This window comes from Triticum aestivum, chromosome 2A (assembly GCF_018294505.1).
Source record: "Triticum aestivum cultivar Chinese Spring chromosome 2A, IWGSC CS RefSeq v2.1, whole genome shotgun sequence".
NCBI lineage: Eukaryota > Viridiplantae > Streptophyta > Magnoliopsida > Poales > Poaceae > Triticum > Triticum aestivum.
In genome coordinates this window covers 771918650-771931205 of record NC_057797.1, presented here as the reverse complement: position 1 = coordinate 771931205, position 12556 = coordinate 771918650, and the positions used below count along the sequence as shown (strand labels likewise).

The window sequence follows — 12556 nt, the reverse complement described above, 5'->3', positions numbered from 1 at the left end:
GAACCTGTAGGGTCCGCACGCTTAACGTTTGATGACGATTTGTATTATGAGTTATGTGATTTGACGACCGAAGCTTTTTGGGAGTCCCGGATGAGATCACGGACATGACGGGGAGTCTCAAAATGATCGAGAGGTAAAGATTCATATATTGGAAGGTTGCATTTGGACATCAGAATGGTCCCGAGTGGCTTGGGCATTTTTCCGGAGTACCTGGAGGTTACCGGAAACCCCCGGGAGAAGTTATGGGCCTTATGGGCCATAAGAGGGAAGCACACCAGCCCACAAGGGGCTGGTGTGCCCCCCCTTGGGCAGGAGGCCGATTAGGACTATGAGAAGGGGGCACCCCCCTTTCCTTCTCCTTCTCCCTTCCCTCTTTCCTACTCTGTGTGGGAGGTGGAATACTATTAGGACTAGGGAGTCCTAGTAGGACTCCACACCTTGGCGCGCCCCCCTATGGCCGACTGCCTCTCCCTCTCCCTCCTTTATATACGGAGGCAGGGGGCACCCCAAAGACACATAAGTTGATCTTTTAGCCGTGTGCAGTGCCCCCCTCCACAATTACAGACCTCGGTCATATTGTCGTAGTGCTTAGGCGAAGCCCTGCGCTGGTAACTTCATCATCACCGTCACCACGCTGTCGTGCTAACGAAACTCTCCCTCGGCCTCAATTGGATCAAGAGTTCGAGGGACGTCACCGAGCTGAATGTGTGCTGATCGCGGAGGTGCCGTGCATTCGGTACTTGGATCGGTTGGATCGCGAAGACGTTCGACTACATCAACCGCGTTACTAAACGCTTCCGCTTTCGGTCTACGAGGGTATGTGGACATACTCTCCCCACTCGTTGCTATGCTTCTCCTAGATAGATCTTGCGTGATCATAGGTAAATTTTTAGAAATACTATGTTCCCCAACACTATTTCACTCATTTCAAACCATAGATACTTTCTAAATCATTGATTTCACTAAATTCAAAACACTAATTCCAATCAACTAAAAATCACTTATTTTAGAGAAGTGGTTTCACCAATTTCACAAGATTCAAGAAAAAGTTTTCACTCATTTAGCAAAACTTATCCATTCAATTCAAATAACTCTTTTCACTCATTTCAAAATACTTATTTCACTCATTTTAGATAGTAAATTTCACTAATTTTTTTTAAAAAAGACCTACTCTTCTGAAAAAAAAATCTATTTCACTTATTTTGGAAAACTTATTTTGCTCATTAAAAAAACAAAGTTCACTCATTTTTTAAAAACCAGGAGTGTGAGATATATTCGAAACACTTATTTCACTCAATTTTTTTTAAAAAATCACTCGTTATTAGAAAGACCAGTTTCACTCGTTCAAAATGATATATTTCACTTATTTTGGAAACTAGATTTTATTATTTTTTGAATCATTTATTTCACTTAAAGTAAACACTGAATTCATTCAACTCACAAAATAGTTTCAGTTATGTCAAAGAAGTGTTTCACTTATTTCACGCAATTAAAAAAGTTTCCAACCATTTCAAAAAACTGATCTCAGTCATTTCAAAAAACTAATTTAACTTAATTTAAAAAATTACTCGTTTCAAAGAAAAAAAATGATTTCACTCAATTTACATTTTAGGTAGCAGATTTCACAAATTTAAAAGGAGTGATTTCACTAATTTCACAAGATTCAAGAAAAGGGTTTCACTCATTTCACAAAAATGATTCCTGTCAATTCAAAAAACTCATTTCACTCATTTTAAAAAGGTCACACTTCTAAAAAAATATCATTTCACTCATTTTGAAAACATTATTTGCTCATTTTATAGAAAAAATAGAGTTCACTCATTTCTTAAAAACCGAGACTGTGAAATACATTAAATATTGTGGTTTCACCCAGTTCACATGAATTGTTTCACTTAGTTCAAAAAAGAAATTCACTCATTATGAGAAATGCCAATTTCAGTCTTGTAAAACAACATATTTCACTCATTTCAAAAAATAGATTTCATAATTTTTCTGAATCCTTGATTTCACTTAATTCAAAGCACCGATTTCACTCAACTCAAACAATAATTTCAATTTTTTTCAAAGAAGTGGTTTAACTTATTTCACACAATTAAAAAAAATCATTCATTTCAAAAATCTGATCTCAGACATTTCAAAAAATGGATTTAACTGAATTTGAAAAATCAATCATTTTAAAGAAAACCAATTTCGCTCATTTTACATGTTAGGTAGCAGATTTCAACCATTTCAAAAAATTGATTTCACTCATATGAAAATATTAAATCTCCTGAAATGAAAACTAATTCCACCAAAAAAACTTTCTCTCATTTTCGAAAATTAGGTTCCGCTCATCTCAAAAGAATAATTTCACTAAACTCAAAAACACTTTTCACTCATTGGTCTTGTTCCTGGCAGTTTCGCACACTGAAATAGACTGAGTGAAACAAGTGGATTGAAACATTGAAGTTTAAACATGTTTGAAATATATCCAAGATTGATCTTGTTTTAAAGGTCTTGCACCATGAGTTGAAATAAATATTCTTAAAAAAATGAGATTATGATTAATAAGATATTCATAATTTAATTAGGTTAACATGAAATAAAGTCCATGTATTTGTGTGTGTGTGTGTGTGAGAGAGAGAGAGAGAGAGAGAGAGAGGAGAGATGCTGCATGCGTACTACGTCATCCCAGTTGCAGGCACGAAGACATACTAATTGTCATCGACAAGGTCAAACTGGCTTCGGTAGGGGAGCGACGACACGGCACATCGGCGACTCTTTCTAGTGGCAATAGTAGTCGTTCCATAATATTGAAATCTAGATGTAATTTTTATTATGTTTGAGATGCTATGTACTTCCGATGAACTTTTATAAAAAATCTTATTGTTTTCGCAAAAAAGAATGATACTTTGTGACATATATCAAAGGGAGCATCTATTTAATAGGCACCTCATTTTTTGAAACAATAACTTTTCTCTTATCCGGCCCAACAATCCAACATGTGTGTGTTGTTCTTCTTCCACATCTCGTTCTTCTTTCTTCTCGTGCAACGATTCCTCCTCCATCAAGCCCTACCGAGCCGTCATGATGGGCATCACTCCGGCCATCTCTCTAAGCCCCCTCCCCTACCTTGACCTGTAGAAACTCCGTCAACCCTTGCGCGAGCCCTGGGATCCGGCGAGGTCCTGGTAAGACCTTGGGGCACCTGACGCTCGTCACTATCGCTCATTATGCCGTCCCTATCTTCGGCCTCGGGCCAAGCAAAAATTGACTGACGCTAAAATATTTTTGGGTTTGTCTAGGGTAGGGTACATCTAGATATGCCCTAGTTGTTGCACATCTAAGTGACTCAATCAAGTATAAGAACGAAGAGAGAGAAAAAAAAAGAAAATATCACACGAATCTTCATGTAAAATTAATGACTTAGGACTTAGATGTGCTTTGCACATCTAAATGTGATTTAGCAAAACTGAATAGCAAACGTGTTAAATCAAAATACATGCCAACTCAAAAAGGAAATTCAAAATACATGTAATATTAGTGTCATGAACTTTTCAATATATATAATTAATATTTTAAAATATATGTCTAAAGAAACTTTCAAATACCTTTTCCCCCAAACTTCTTCCTCCTCGGCCCCCGCCTTATCCTCGGCCGCGATTGCGTTGGCATCGTCCTTCTTCCCGGGCCATTCGAACTCCCCGCCGCACCAACTCAGCAATGCCGATGCAGTTCCTCTCGCTGCCCACCGCCCCCGCCGCCTCCCCGGCGCCCCACCTCCTCCCACCCAAGCCCTTCTTCCTCAAGCCCCTCTCCTCCTCCTCCTCCGCCGCCGCCTCCTTCCGCCGCCCCTTCCAGCCCCCGCCACCGCCCCCCAAACCCTCCCCTCCGCCCCCGCCCCCACCGACTCCTCCCCCTCTCCCCAACCCGCTCTCCTCCAAGCTATGGCTCTCCAGCAAGCTCTCCCCGCCCCCGCCTCCCCCTCCCCCACCCCCAACGCGGCAACACCACCCTCCCCCGCCTCCGCCAGTGGAGCCGGAGCCCGAGGAAGAGGAGGATGTGGAGGACGCGGAGGGGGATTTCCGTCAGAAGGGGAAGGTGTTCGTCGGGAACCTGCCGCCGCGGGCTCGGAAGGCGGAGGTGGCCGACTTCTTCCGCCAGTTCGGGCCGCTCGACAAGGTGGAGCTCGTGCGCGCCCACGACGACCCGGAGCGCAACGCCGGCTTCTGCTTCCTCTACTACGCCGACGCCGAGGGCCAGGGCGCCGACGCCGCCGCGGAGCGCGCGGCGGAGGTCGACGGGGTGGACTTCCGGGGCAGGTCGCTCACGGTGCGGCTCGACGACGGGAGGAAGGGGCGGGCCAGGGCGGAGGACCGGGCGCACTGGGTGGACCACGGCCAAGGGAAGGAGGCGCCGTCGCCGTGGCACCACGGCAGGGACGAGGCCTGCCGCGAGTTCCGCAGGGTGGTGGAGTCGCGGCCCGAGGACTGGCAGGCCGTCGTCTCCGCCTTCGAGAGGATCCCCAAGGTGGGCGGCTCCTCTCCTCGTACCACCTCGCCCTTGTTATCTGCCACTCCTAGTTGCAGTGCTCCTCCACTTATATAACATGCCAATTGCATATATCATCTTAACATGTGGTAATACTGATATGGTACTGAATAGTTCCTCTAGGATGCGAATTGCACGATAACGCGAGGATGGTCTAGTTGTCCATTCAATGGCAGATGATCTGTGATTGCACACACTGAAAATTCACCTTCTGTAAATCCTCATTTGCCTAATGTAGTTGCTGCACAGCTTGCCTCTGTAATTTCAATCTGCTGTTTACTTTGACGTCACCTGCAATTTCAATCAAAGTTCAAGTTCCCAAATATTTGGCCAGTTGACTGTTGAAAAATTAGCTGCTCAACAAGGTGTTCTTCATTTACACGAACAATTATTGTACTCATTCTGCATTTTCTGTATATTTTGTAAGCTGTAACCATGTGCAGGAATAGATATTATATGAGTTGGTTAAGAGTTAGCGACCCTATATTTTTGTGTGTGCAAGCGACTGTGTTTCAACTCATATCGTTCCTTTCTTATTCGAAAGCCTGGATAATGATATTTATGCACCCAAGACCTCCTATGGAAGTTGCACAGCAATTTACTTGATACGCAGGGCCGAAAAAGTAAAATAATGTTGGTTTAGTTGATGCTTGCTGCTTTTTTTATTGCGCAGAAGATAGAATCGCCTGAGTCTCATTGTGATTGAATTCTTTTGATATGATCCATTTATATTCGTTGTTTTGATTGTTTCAGCCATCAAGGAGAGAATTTGGTCTGATGATTGTGTATTATGCCAAGCGGGGTGATAAGCATCATGCTCGTGCAACCTTTGAGAACATGAGAGCAAGAGGAATAGAACCCAATGCCTTTGTCTTCACAAGGTAGGCGCATTTTAGCTGTTACTTACATTTTTTAGGCCGTTTCTTTCCCGTGATAGACAGACTAATGTAGGATAAAATAAAAGCCAGAGGTCTTGTGCAAACAACTTTATGAAATAGACAAACTGCAAAACTTATTACATGTAAATTGACTGATTGAGCATGAACATGTTTCTGCATGGTACCAGAATGAAAGGTGACTGAGGAAATATTAGTAGTGAACCGACCCAGAAACAGAATAGGCTGCCACCTTAATGCCAGTTTGCCAATGTGAAATAAAGATGTTTATCGATGCAGATAGTGAGATACAAAGGCAGGTGGTTCTCAAGGTCACATCTAGAAAAAAATTGCTTTGCATAGATAGTGTGCTCCCATCATAATTCTCTTTAAACATAAAATAGCAATCCTTGAATAATGTGTTGTAGTCACATTGCTATTATACTTCTACATTTGCGGTGTTGCTAGATATAATCTTCATGGTTGCTTCACTTTGCTGGCTTCTCCCCTGCATTAAATTTTATTCATTTCATGCAGCCTTGTTCACGCTTATGCAGTTGCTAGAGATATGCGTGGAGCGCTGTCATGCGTCGAAGAAATGAAAGCTGAGGGCATTGAGCTGACAATTGTTACTTACAGTATCCTTATTTCAGGATTCGGCAAAATCAATGATGCTCAGTGAGTAACCAACCCCCTACCCTCTCCTCCCTCAAGCAATGGAGCCATGCTCTATGTGCTCCTTATGTCCTTCATTCAGAACTTCTGATATTTATAACAATACTTCTGCATTTGACAGATTCAGACATTTTCTTTATGTACCATGTCACTTGACTTTTCATGTCTCTATTTCTCAGCCCAAGACGGCTTCTTGCTAATATCTTTTCTCTTGTTTCGGAAGATCTGCAGACAACTTGTTCAAAGAGGCTAAGACCAACCTAGGGGATCTCAATGGGATCATATATAGCAACATCATACATGCCCACTGGTTAGTGTTACCAGATTCATCAGGCCCTTCAAAGTTCAAATGGAGATAACTATTATATGGGAAATGATTATGATGCTAATATGTTACCTATTTGGCGATGTAGTAATATCAGCTTGTAGCTCATATAGTATTGATCTAGCACTCAAGTATATGTACTTTCTGCAGCCAGTCTGGCAATATGGATAGAGCTGAAGAGCTGGTCCGTGAAATGGAAGAGGATGGGATAGACGCTCCCATAGATGCATATCACAGTATGATGCATGGATATACTATCATTCAAGATGAAAAGAAATGTCTAATTGTGTTTGAAAGGCTGAAGGTATAGTCTATAGTGGGAAATGACATCTCATGGCTAATTGAGCTGGCTGGCATTCTTACATTATTGTTTTCTCCTTCCTGAACCTACAATACATTTTGAAGCTCTTGGGTTTGGGGTGGATTAAGTATTGTGTGTCACATCCTTTTTGATCTGGTTATTTACTTTTCATTTTGCAGGAATGTTGCTTTACACCATCAATAATTTCTTATGGATGCCTTATTAATTTGTATGTCAAGGTAAAATTCTAGCTTATACCTTTCCAGTTTTTTCATTGCCTGCGTGGGTCGCTGCCTGGCTGCCTTGCGGAATAGCCTTTTACTTCCCCGCAAAAAAGCCTTTTACTATCTTTTTCCCTTTGTGTTAAATGTGTAAAACTAGCTGATTTAGGGTTTTCTCTTTTGCTTTCTGTTGCTCTTTGTTCTTTATACTAGTGTCTGGCAGCTTTAATGGAAGAAAGATTTCTTATATAAGATATTTGAAGTGCAACAGTTGTTCAGATAATGTGCAAGTGATGCTATCTGAGGATTGTCCCAGGCTGGGGCCGTAAAGTTGATAAAGCTATTACGTGCTTGATAGTTATTGATGAACTTATCTGCTTCATAATGTCTTATACATCCAGTACTCTCTAGCATGTTCACAAATCATAGTTTCAACTTCCAAGTAGGTAAATGAAACAAAAATAAAAAGAAAACAAATATCTAGCCCTACAGTATAGACCAACAATATATGAGCATCATTTTTGTGCATGTTGCATTGCACTCTATGATGACAGTCGCTGATGCCACTTTTTGGTGTGTTTTCGTACAGATTGGTAAGGTCGCTAAAGCTATAGCTATTAGCAAAGAAATGGAGTCATATGGAATCAAGCATAACAACAAAACTTACTCTATGCTGATAAGTGGATTTATCCATTTACACGACTTCACAAATGCTTTCCACATATTTGAGGAAATGCTAAAATCTGGTCTTCAGCCTGATCGTGCCATATACAATTTGCTGATAGAAGCATTTTGTAAGATGGGAAATATGGATCGAGCTATTCGCATTCTGGAAAAAATGCAGAAGGAACGAATGCAACCATCAAATAGGGCATTTAGGCCAATCATAGAGGGGTTTGCGGTTGCTGGAGATATGAAAAGGGCTCTGGATATTCTTGATCTGATGCGACGAAGTGGTTGTGCTCCCACTGTAATGACCTACAATGCTCTTATTCATGGGCTAATTAGAAAGAACCAGGTATTTTTCAAATACGTCGTGGCTCTTCAAACTTAAACCATGCACTGTTGTCATTTCCTTTATTTGTCTTTGTAGGTTGAAAGGGCCGTTTCTGTGCTTAACAAGATGTATATTGCTGGTATTACGCCAAATGAACATACATACACAATCATTATGAGAGGTTATGCTGCTACTGGGGATATCGCAAAGGCATTTGAATATTTCATGAAGATCAAAGAGGGTGGTCTAAAACTTGATGTCTACATTTACGAGACGCTGCTAAGGGCCTGTTGCAAATCAGGGAGAATGCAGAGTGCTTTAGCAGTCACCCGTGAGATGAGCTCTCAGAAGATATCAAGGAATACATTTGTATATAACATTCTGATTGATGGGTAGGTACTCTATATAAGCCCTTAATTTGACCAATATCCGTTAACCTTGTTCTCCTACAGTTCTGCTGGGTTATTATTTGTGGGCTGTCTCAGTAACTCAGGTACACCTGTATTCATTTCATGACTAGTGGAGCTTGTAGAACTAGTAAGCCAAGTTCTAATTCAGAGAGATGAAGAAACTATCATGATAGGTCTTTATTGAATTAGTTCTACAGTATTTTGCAAGGGCATACTGCAGAATAATTTATGGTCTGTTTCACAAAGTATTTTAGGCAATTCCTTTTGCTTGTCTATAATCATTGATCTTTTTCTCTAGGTGGGCTCGGAGGGGAGATGTTTGGGAGGCAGCAGACTTGATGAAGCAAATGAAAGAAGATGGAGTCCCACCGAACATTCATACATATACCTCCTACATAAATGCATGCTGCAAAGCAGGAGACATGCAGGTACAATTTTTTTGCATTATTTAATTTGTAGCCTATTGTTAGTTTGTTACTGGATGCTGGAGATAGACCGACAAGGATAGTACAATTCCTTGTGACAATCATGACTACATATTTTCTAGTACAATGAGCTTTATCCTGCATGGCTTCATCTCATTAGAATTAGAAATTTGCGAATGGAGAAATATTTCTCTTGGGCATTTCATTGCACACTATCCATTGATATATCTTAATTAAATGATCTATTTGTAGAGGGCACAAACGGTGATAGAAGAAATGGCAGATGTCGGACTGAAACCTAATCTCAAGACATATACTACCTTGATTAAAGGTTGGGCAAGGGCGTCACTTCCAGACAGAGCATTGAAATGTTTTGAAGAGATGAAGCTGGCGGGGCTGAAGCCTGATGAGGCCGCTTATCATTGCTTGGTAACTTCACTTCTCTCCAGGGCAACTGTGATGGAGGGAAGCACCTACACAGGAATCTTGAGTGTTTGTAGAGAAATGTTTGAGAATGATTTGACTGTTGATATGCGCACTGCTGTTCACTGGTCAAGATGGCTTCACAAGATTGAGATGACGGGTGGCGCACTAACTGAAGCACTTCAGAGAATATTTCCTCCTGATTGGAATTCATTAGAAGTTCTAGGAGAGGTTTCTGATTCTGTAAGCACTGGGGACTCAGATTATTCCAGTGATTCTGATTTTAGCGATGGTGACGAGAATCAAGAAGCTGATGACAGCTGACAATCTGTAAACAACTTTCGACGGTATGCACTCCCAAGCTGCTTTTGCGTGAGCTGTGCCAGAGTTTACCTAACAAGGTATGTGTATGCTTGTGGGAAATATACCACTACCTTCTGTGGATGCTAATAAATACACAAACATTATGTTTATATTTCTATCATTAATTGTCTGTCCAAAATTTTATCTAGAATGATTTAATAGGAAAAGGAAGTTTGCAATGATCTTTAGTAATGATAATTTTTATAGTTTCTGAAAGCAGTGTTCCAGAGAAACTAATATTCTTTTGTCTGAAACGACAGCATCGTTGAACAAACCCTGTTCTTGAATTACAGGTCGGCAGTTTGTGGACGACCCAAAAGTTGGGTTTGGAATCTTACAGTGCAGTAAGCATGGGCTGTCTGTCTTCTGCTGTATTTTTTCAAGAGCTGCCGACAGTCAGCAACAGTTCTACTGGCGCTAAGGACTCAGTCTGTCATTGCAAGTTAGCAGCAGACCAAGCTTGCTCAGTTATGTGTGTTCCTGTACAGAACAGTGACTGCCGTAGGTAAATATTCGTGAGGTATGGGCAAGTTTGTTTTTGTTATGCTATCCTTGACTAGAGTCCAACTTGTTTATACTCGTAAATGAAGTTTAAAGCCAGACATTTGCATAATTTTTTTAGCGTATTAGTCACCCACAACCAATTTTTAGCTTGCTTTTGATTTGCTATGGGAAAATCTGGGTGCTCACTTCACAGCATTCAAATGTTAGGAATCGGACGCAAGGAGCTCATATATCTATGTTTCTCTGTAGGACTTTTAGGCCTATGGCTGAGTAGTGAGTACCACTGCTTTGACGGGCATTTAGTAAAGCATTTCATAGCACATGACTCCTAACTGGTGTGAGGCAGTACATTATTTGTACTACCCCCGTCTCGGTGAATAAGTCATTCGCGAAATTCTAGGTCGATGATTTAACTATCTAAATATGTATTATATGTGACAAAAAATATATATTTAGAAACTACATCCGTGTAGAAATCTACTGATATACTTTTTATGACATATAACACATATTTGATTTCTCAAATCGATGACCTAGAACTACGCGAATGACTTATTCACCTAGACAGAGGTAGTACAATTATTCTGTAATCTCAGCACTTGACAAGCCGTGGGCAGCTTATTAGCTGAATACCACACAAAGCAACTGTGGTGTAGTACTAGTTGTATGCCTATAAAATGCGAGATAATCTGAATACTGATAATATGTCGCGGAATGAAGCTTCTCATTGCCTCCATGAGGAGATATTAATTTTATTGTTTTGATAAATAGGAGCATAGATTGTTGTCTCGTCGGTGTCTTAGAGTAGTATACATTATTGTGGTTTTGGGCAGATTCAATGGAGGAATTCCCCTCTTAGAGTTTGAAGTACAGGTCCAAGTCCAATCAAGTGCTAGATGATGACTGCTCTCTCATTAAAGATTTGGCATCTTCCAGTACAGCAGCTTCAATAAAACGAGCCTTAACTTGGCACAGCCCGGCTCAGCATCACTTGGAAATGCACGCCCCTGAGTCCAAGCTGGGCTGAACTGAATGCCTGCACAAGCCGGCATTAATACGGTTCTTATGAGCCCAGTTTCTTGAGATTGGCGTGTGTCTGTAAACTCGTAGCTGGCTGGTAGGAGTAGTCCATCTTTCTTCATTGATTCAAGCAAGAGTGGTCTCCATCCCACCCCCCATTCAAGTCCTGCCCACAATATAACACAGTGCTCCATTTATGCCACGTGAATAGTAAAATCAGAAAGAAAAAAACACTAGAATATTAATAAAAAATATTCTAAAATTTTGGGGTATCAAACTTGATCGACCATTCTACTCATGTGTGAAGTTTTGTGAAGTAATGATACCCGTGGTATCCTTATTGAAGAAAATACAATCAGGGCCTTACCATTCATCAAACTGTGTTTCTTAGTATATACTCCCTCCGTTCCAAAATAGATGACTCAACTTTGTACTAACTTTAGTACAAAGTTACTATAAAATTGGGTCATCTATTTTAGAACGGAGGGAGTAGCTTTGAGTTTGTCAGTTTTGCCCAGAATACGACGGATGTCATATCTTCATGAAACTTCATACGCGAGTATACGGTAGACTATGTATGTTACAAAAGAAATATCATTATTTTATTTTTCCTAGTATTTTTTTTCTTTCGAATTTACTGTTCTATCGGGTGCGCGTGGAACCATGTTCCAAAAATTCCTGTCCTCCATTTAAGCCCGTTATTTAAGCTTGCCTATTTAAGCTGCATTCATCTCCATTCATGCGCACCATAAATTCCGGCTAGGAAACCTTAATGTAGCTGCAGTATTTTGTATTCAGTGTGCCACTTAATGTTCTTTGAATGATAAGGATGTACCGGAGTACTGTACAGAATATTTTTAGACCACCAATACTGCTAAGAATTTCTTTCTCCTTGCACATTTTTCTGAATATTTTTTCTTTTGGCATTGCAGCCTCTTCCTTGTGAGACAGTTAAGGTGGCAAAGGCTTGAGGCTGTGTCTAGTTTCGTGAAGTTGTTAGATGTTGCCCTATCCTAATGAGCGGAAGATGGAAGGGCCTGGAAATATGTTTGTTCATATAGGGCCAGTAACTGGAAATGGCACCACAGGTGGGCAACAATCAAAATCTCCCTTCTTGTTTTAGTTTCCTTTGGAAATAGACTTTTGGAATCTCTACTTGGATTGTAACTGCGATCCAGAAGGTAGCCACAGTGGCGGCAGTGCTGTACAAAGACTTGTCTGCTATAGTGATATATTTGAACAGATAAAATATATATCTCTTTTCCTCTGTTCTGATGAATTTGAAAGTTCAGATAGAGCGTGCGAATCGTTAGTTGGCTCTTACTTTGGCATGACTCAGCTGTTGTATAACTAAATCTATTTTGAGTGATTCCGAGAGCACAAGCCAGTAAATATCATTTACTCCCTCCGTCCCATAATGTAAGAGCATTTTTGACAGCGCTACGCTCTTATGAGGGAGTAGTTATCTCTAGTTCTGTTCTGTGGCC

The 12556-nt window shown here is 40.9% G+C and overlaps 1 protein-coding gene across 1 annotated transcript; it reads left to right on the top strand.

Moving 5' to 3' along the window:
* The first annotated feature begins 3650 nt into the window (after positions 1-3650).
* Positions 3651-12336, top strand: LOC123191114 (pentatricopeptide repeat-containing protein At5g04810, chloroplastic). Its single transcript, XM_044603896.1, has 12 exons — positions 3651-4509; positions 5284-5411; positions 5943-6083; positions 6304-6390; positions 6556-6709; positions 6886-6945; positions 7517-7945; positions 8021-8316; positions 8633-8762; positions 9012-9583; positions 9839-10065; positions 12002-12336. Exons 1-10 carry the CDS (start codon positions 3703-3705, stop codon positions 9504-9506), a joined length of 2727 nt encoding a protein of 908 aa, XP_044459831.1. The 5' UTR covers positions 3651-3702; the 3' UTR covers positions 9507-9583; positions 9839-10065; positions 12002-12336.
* The last annotated feature ends 220 nt before the right edge of the window (positions 12337-12556 follow it).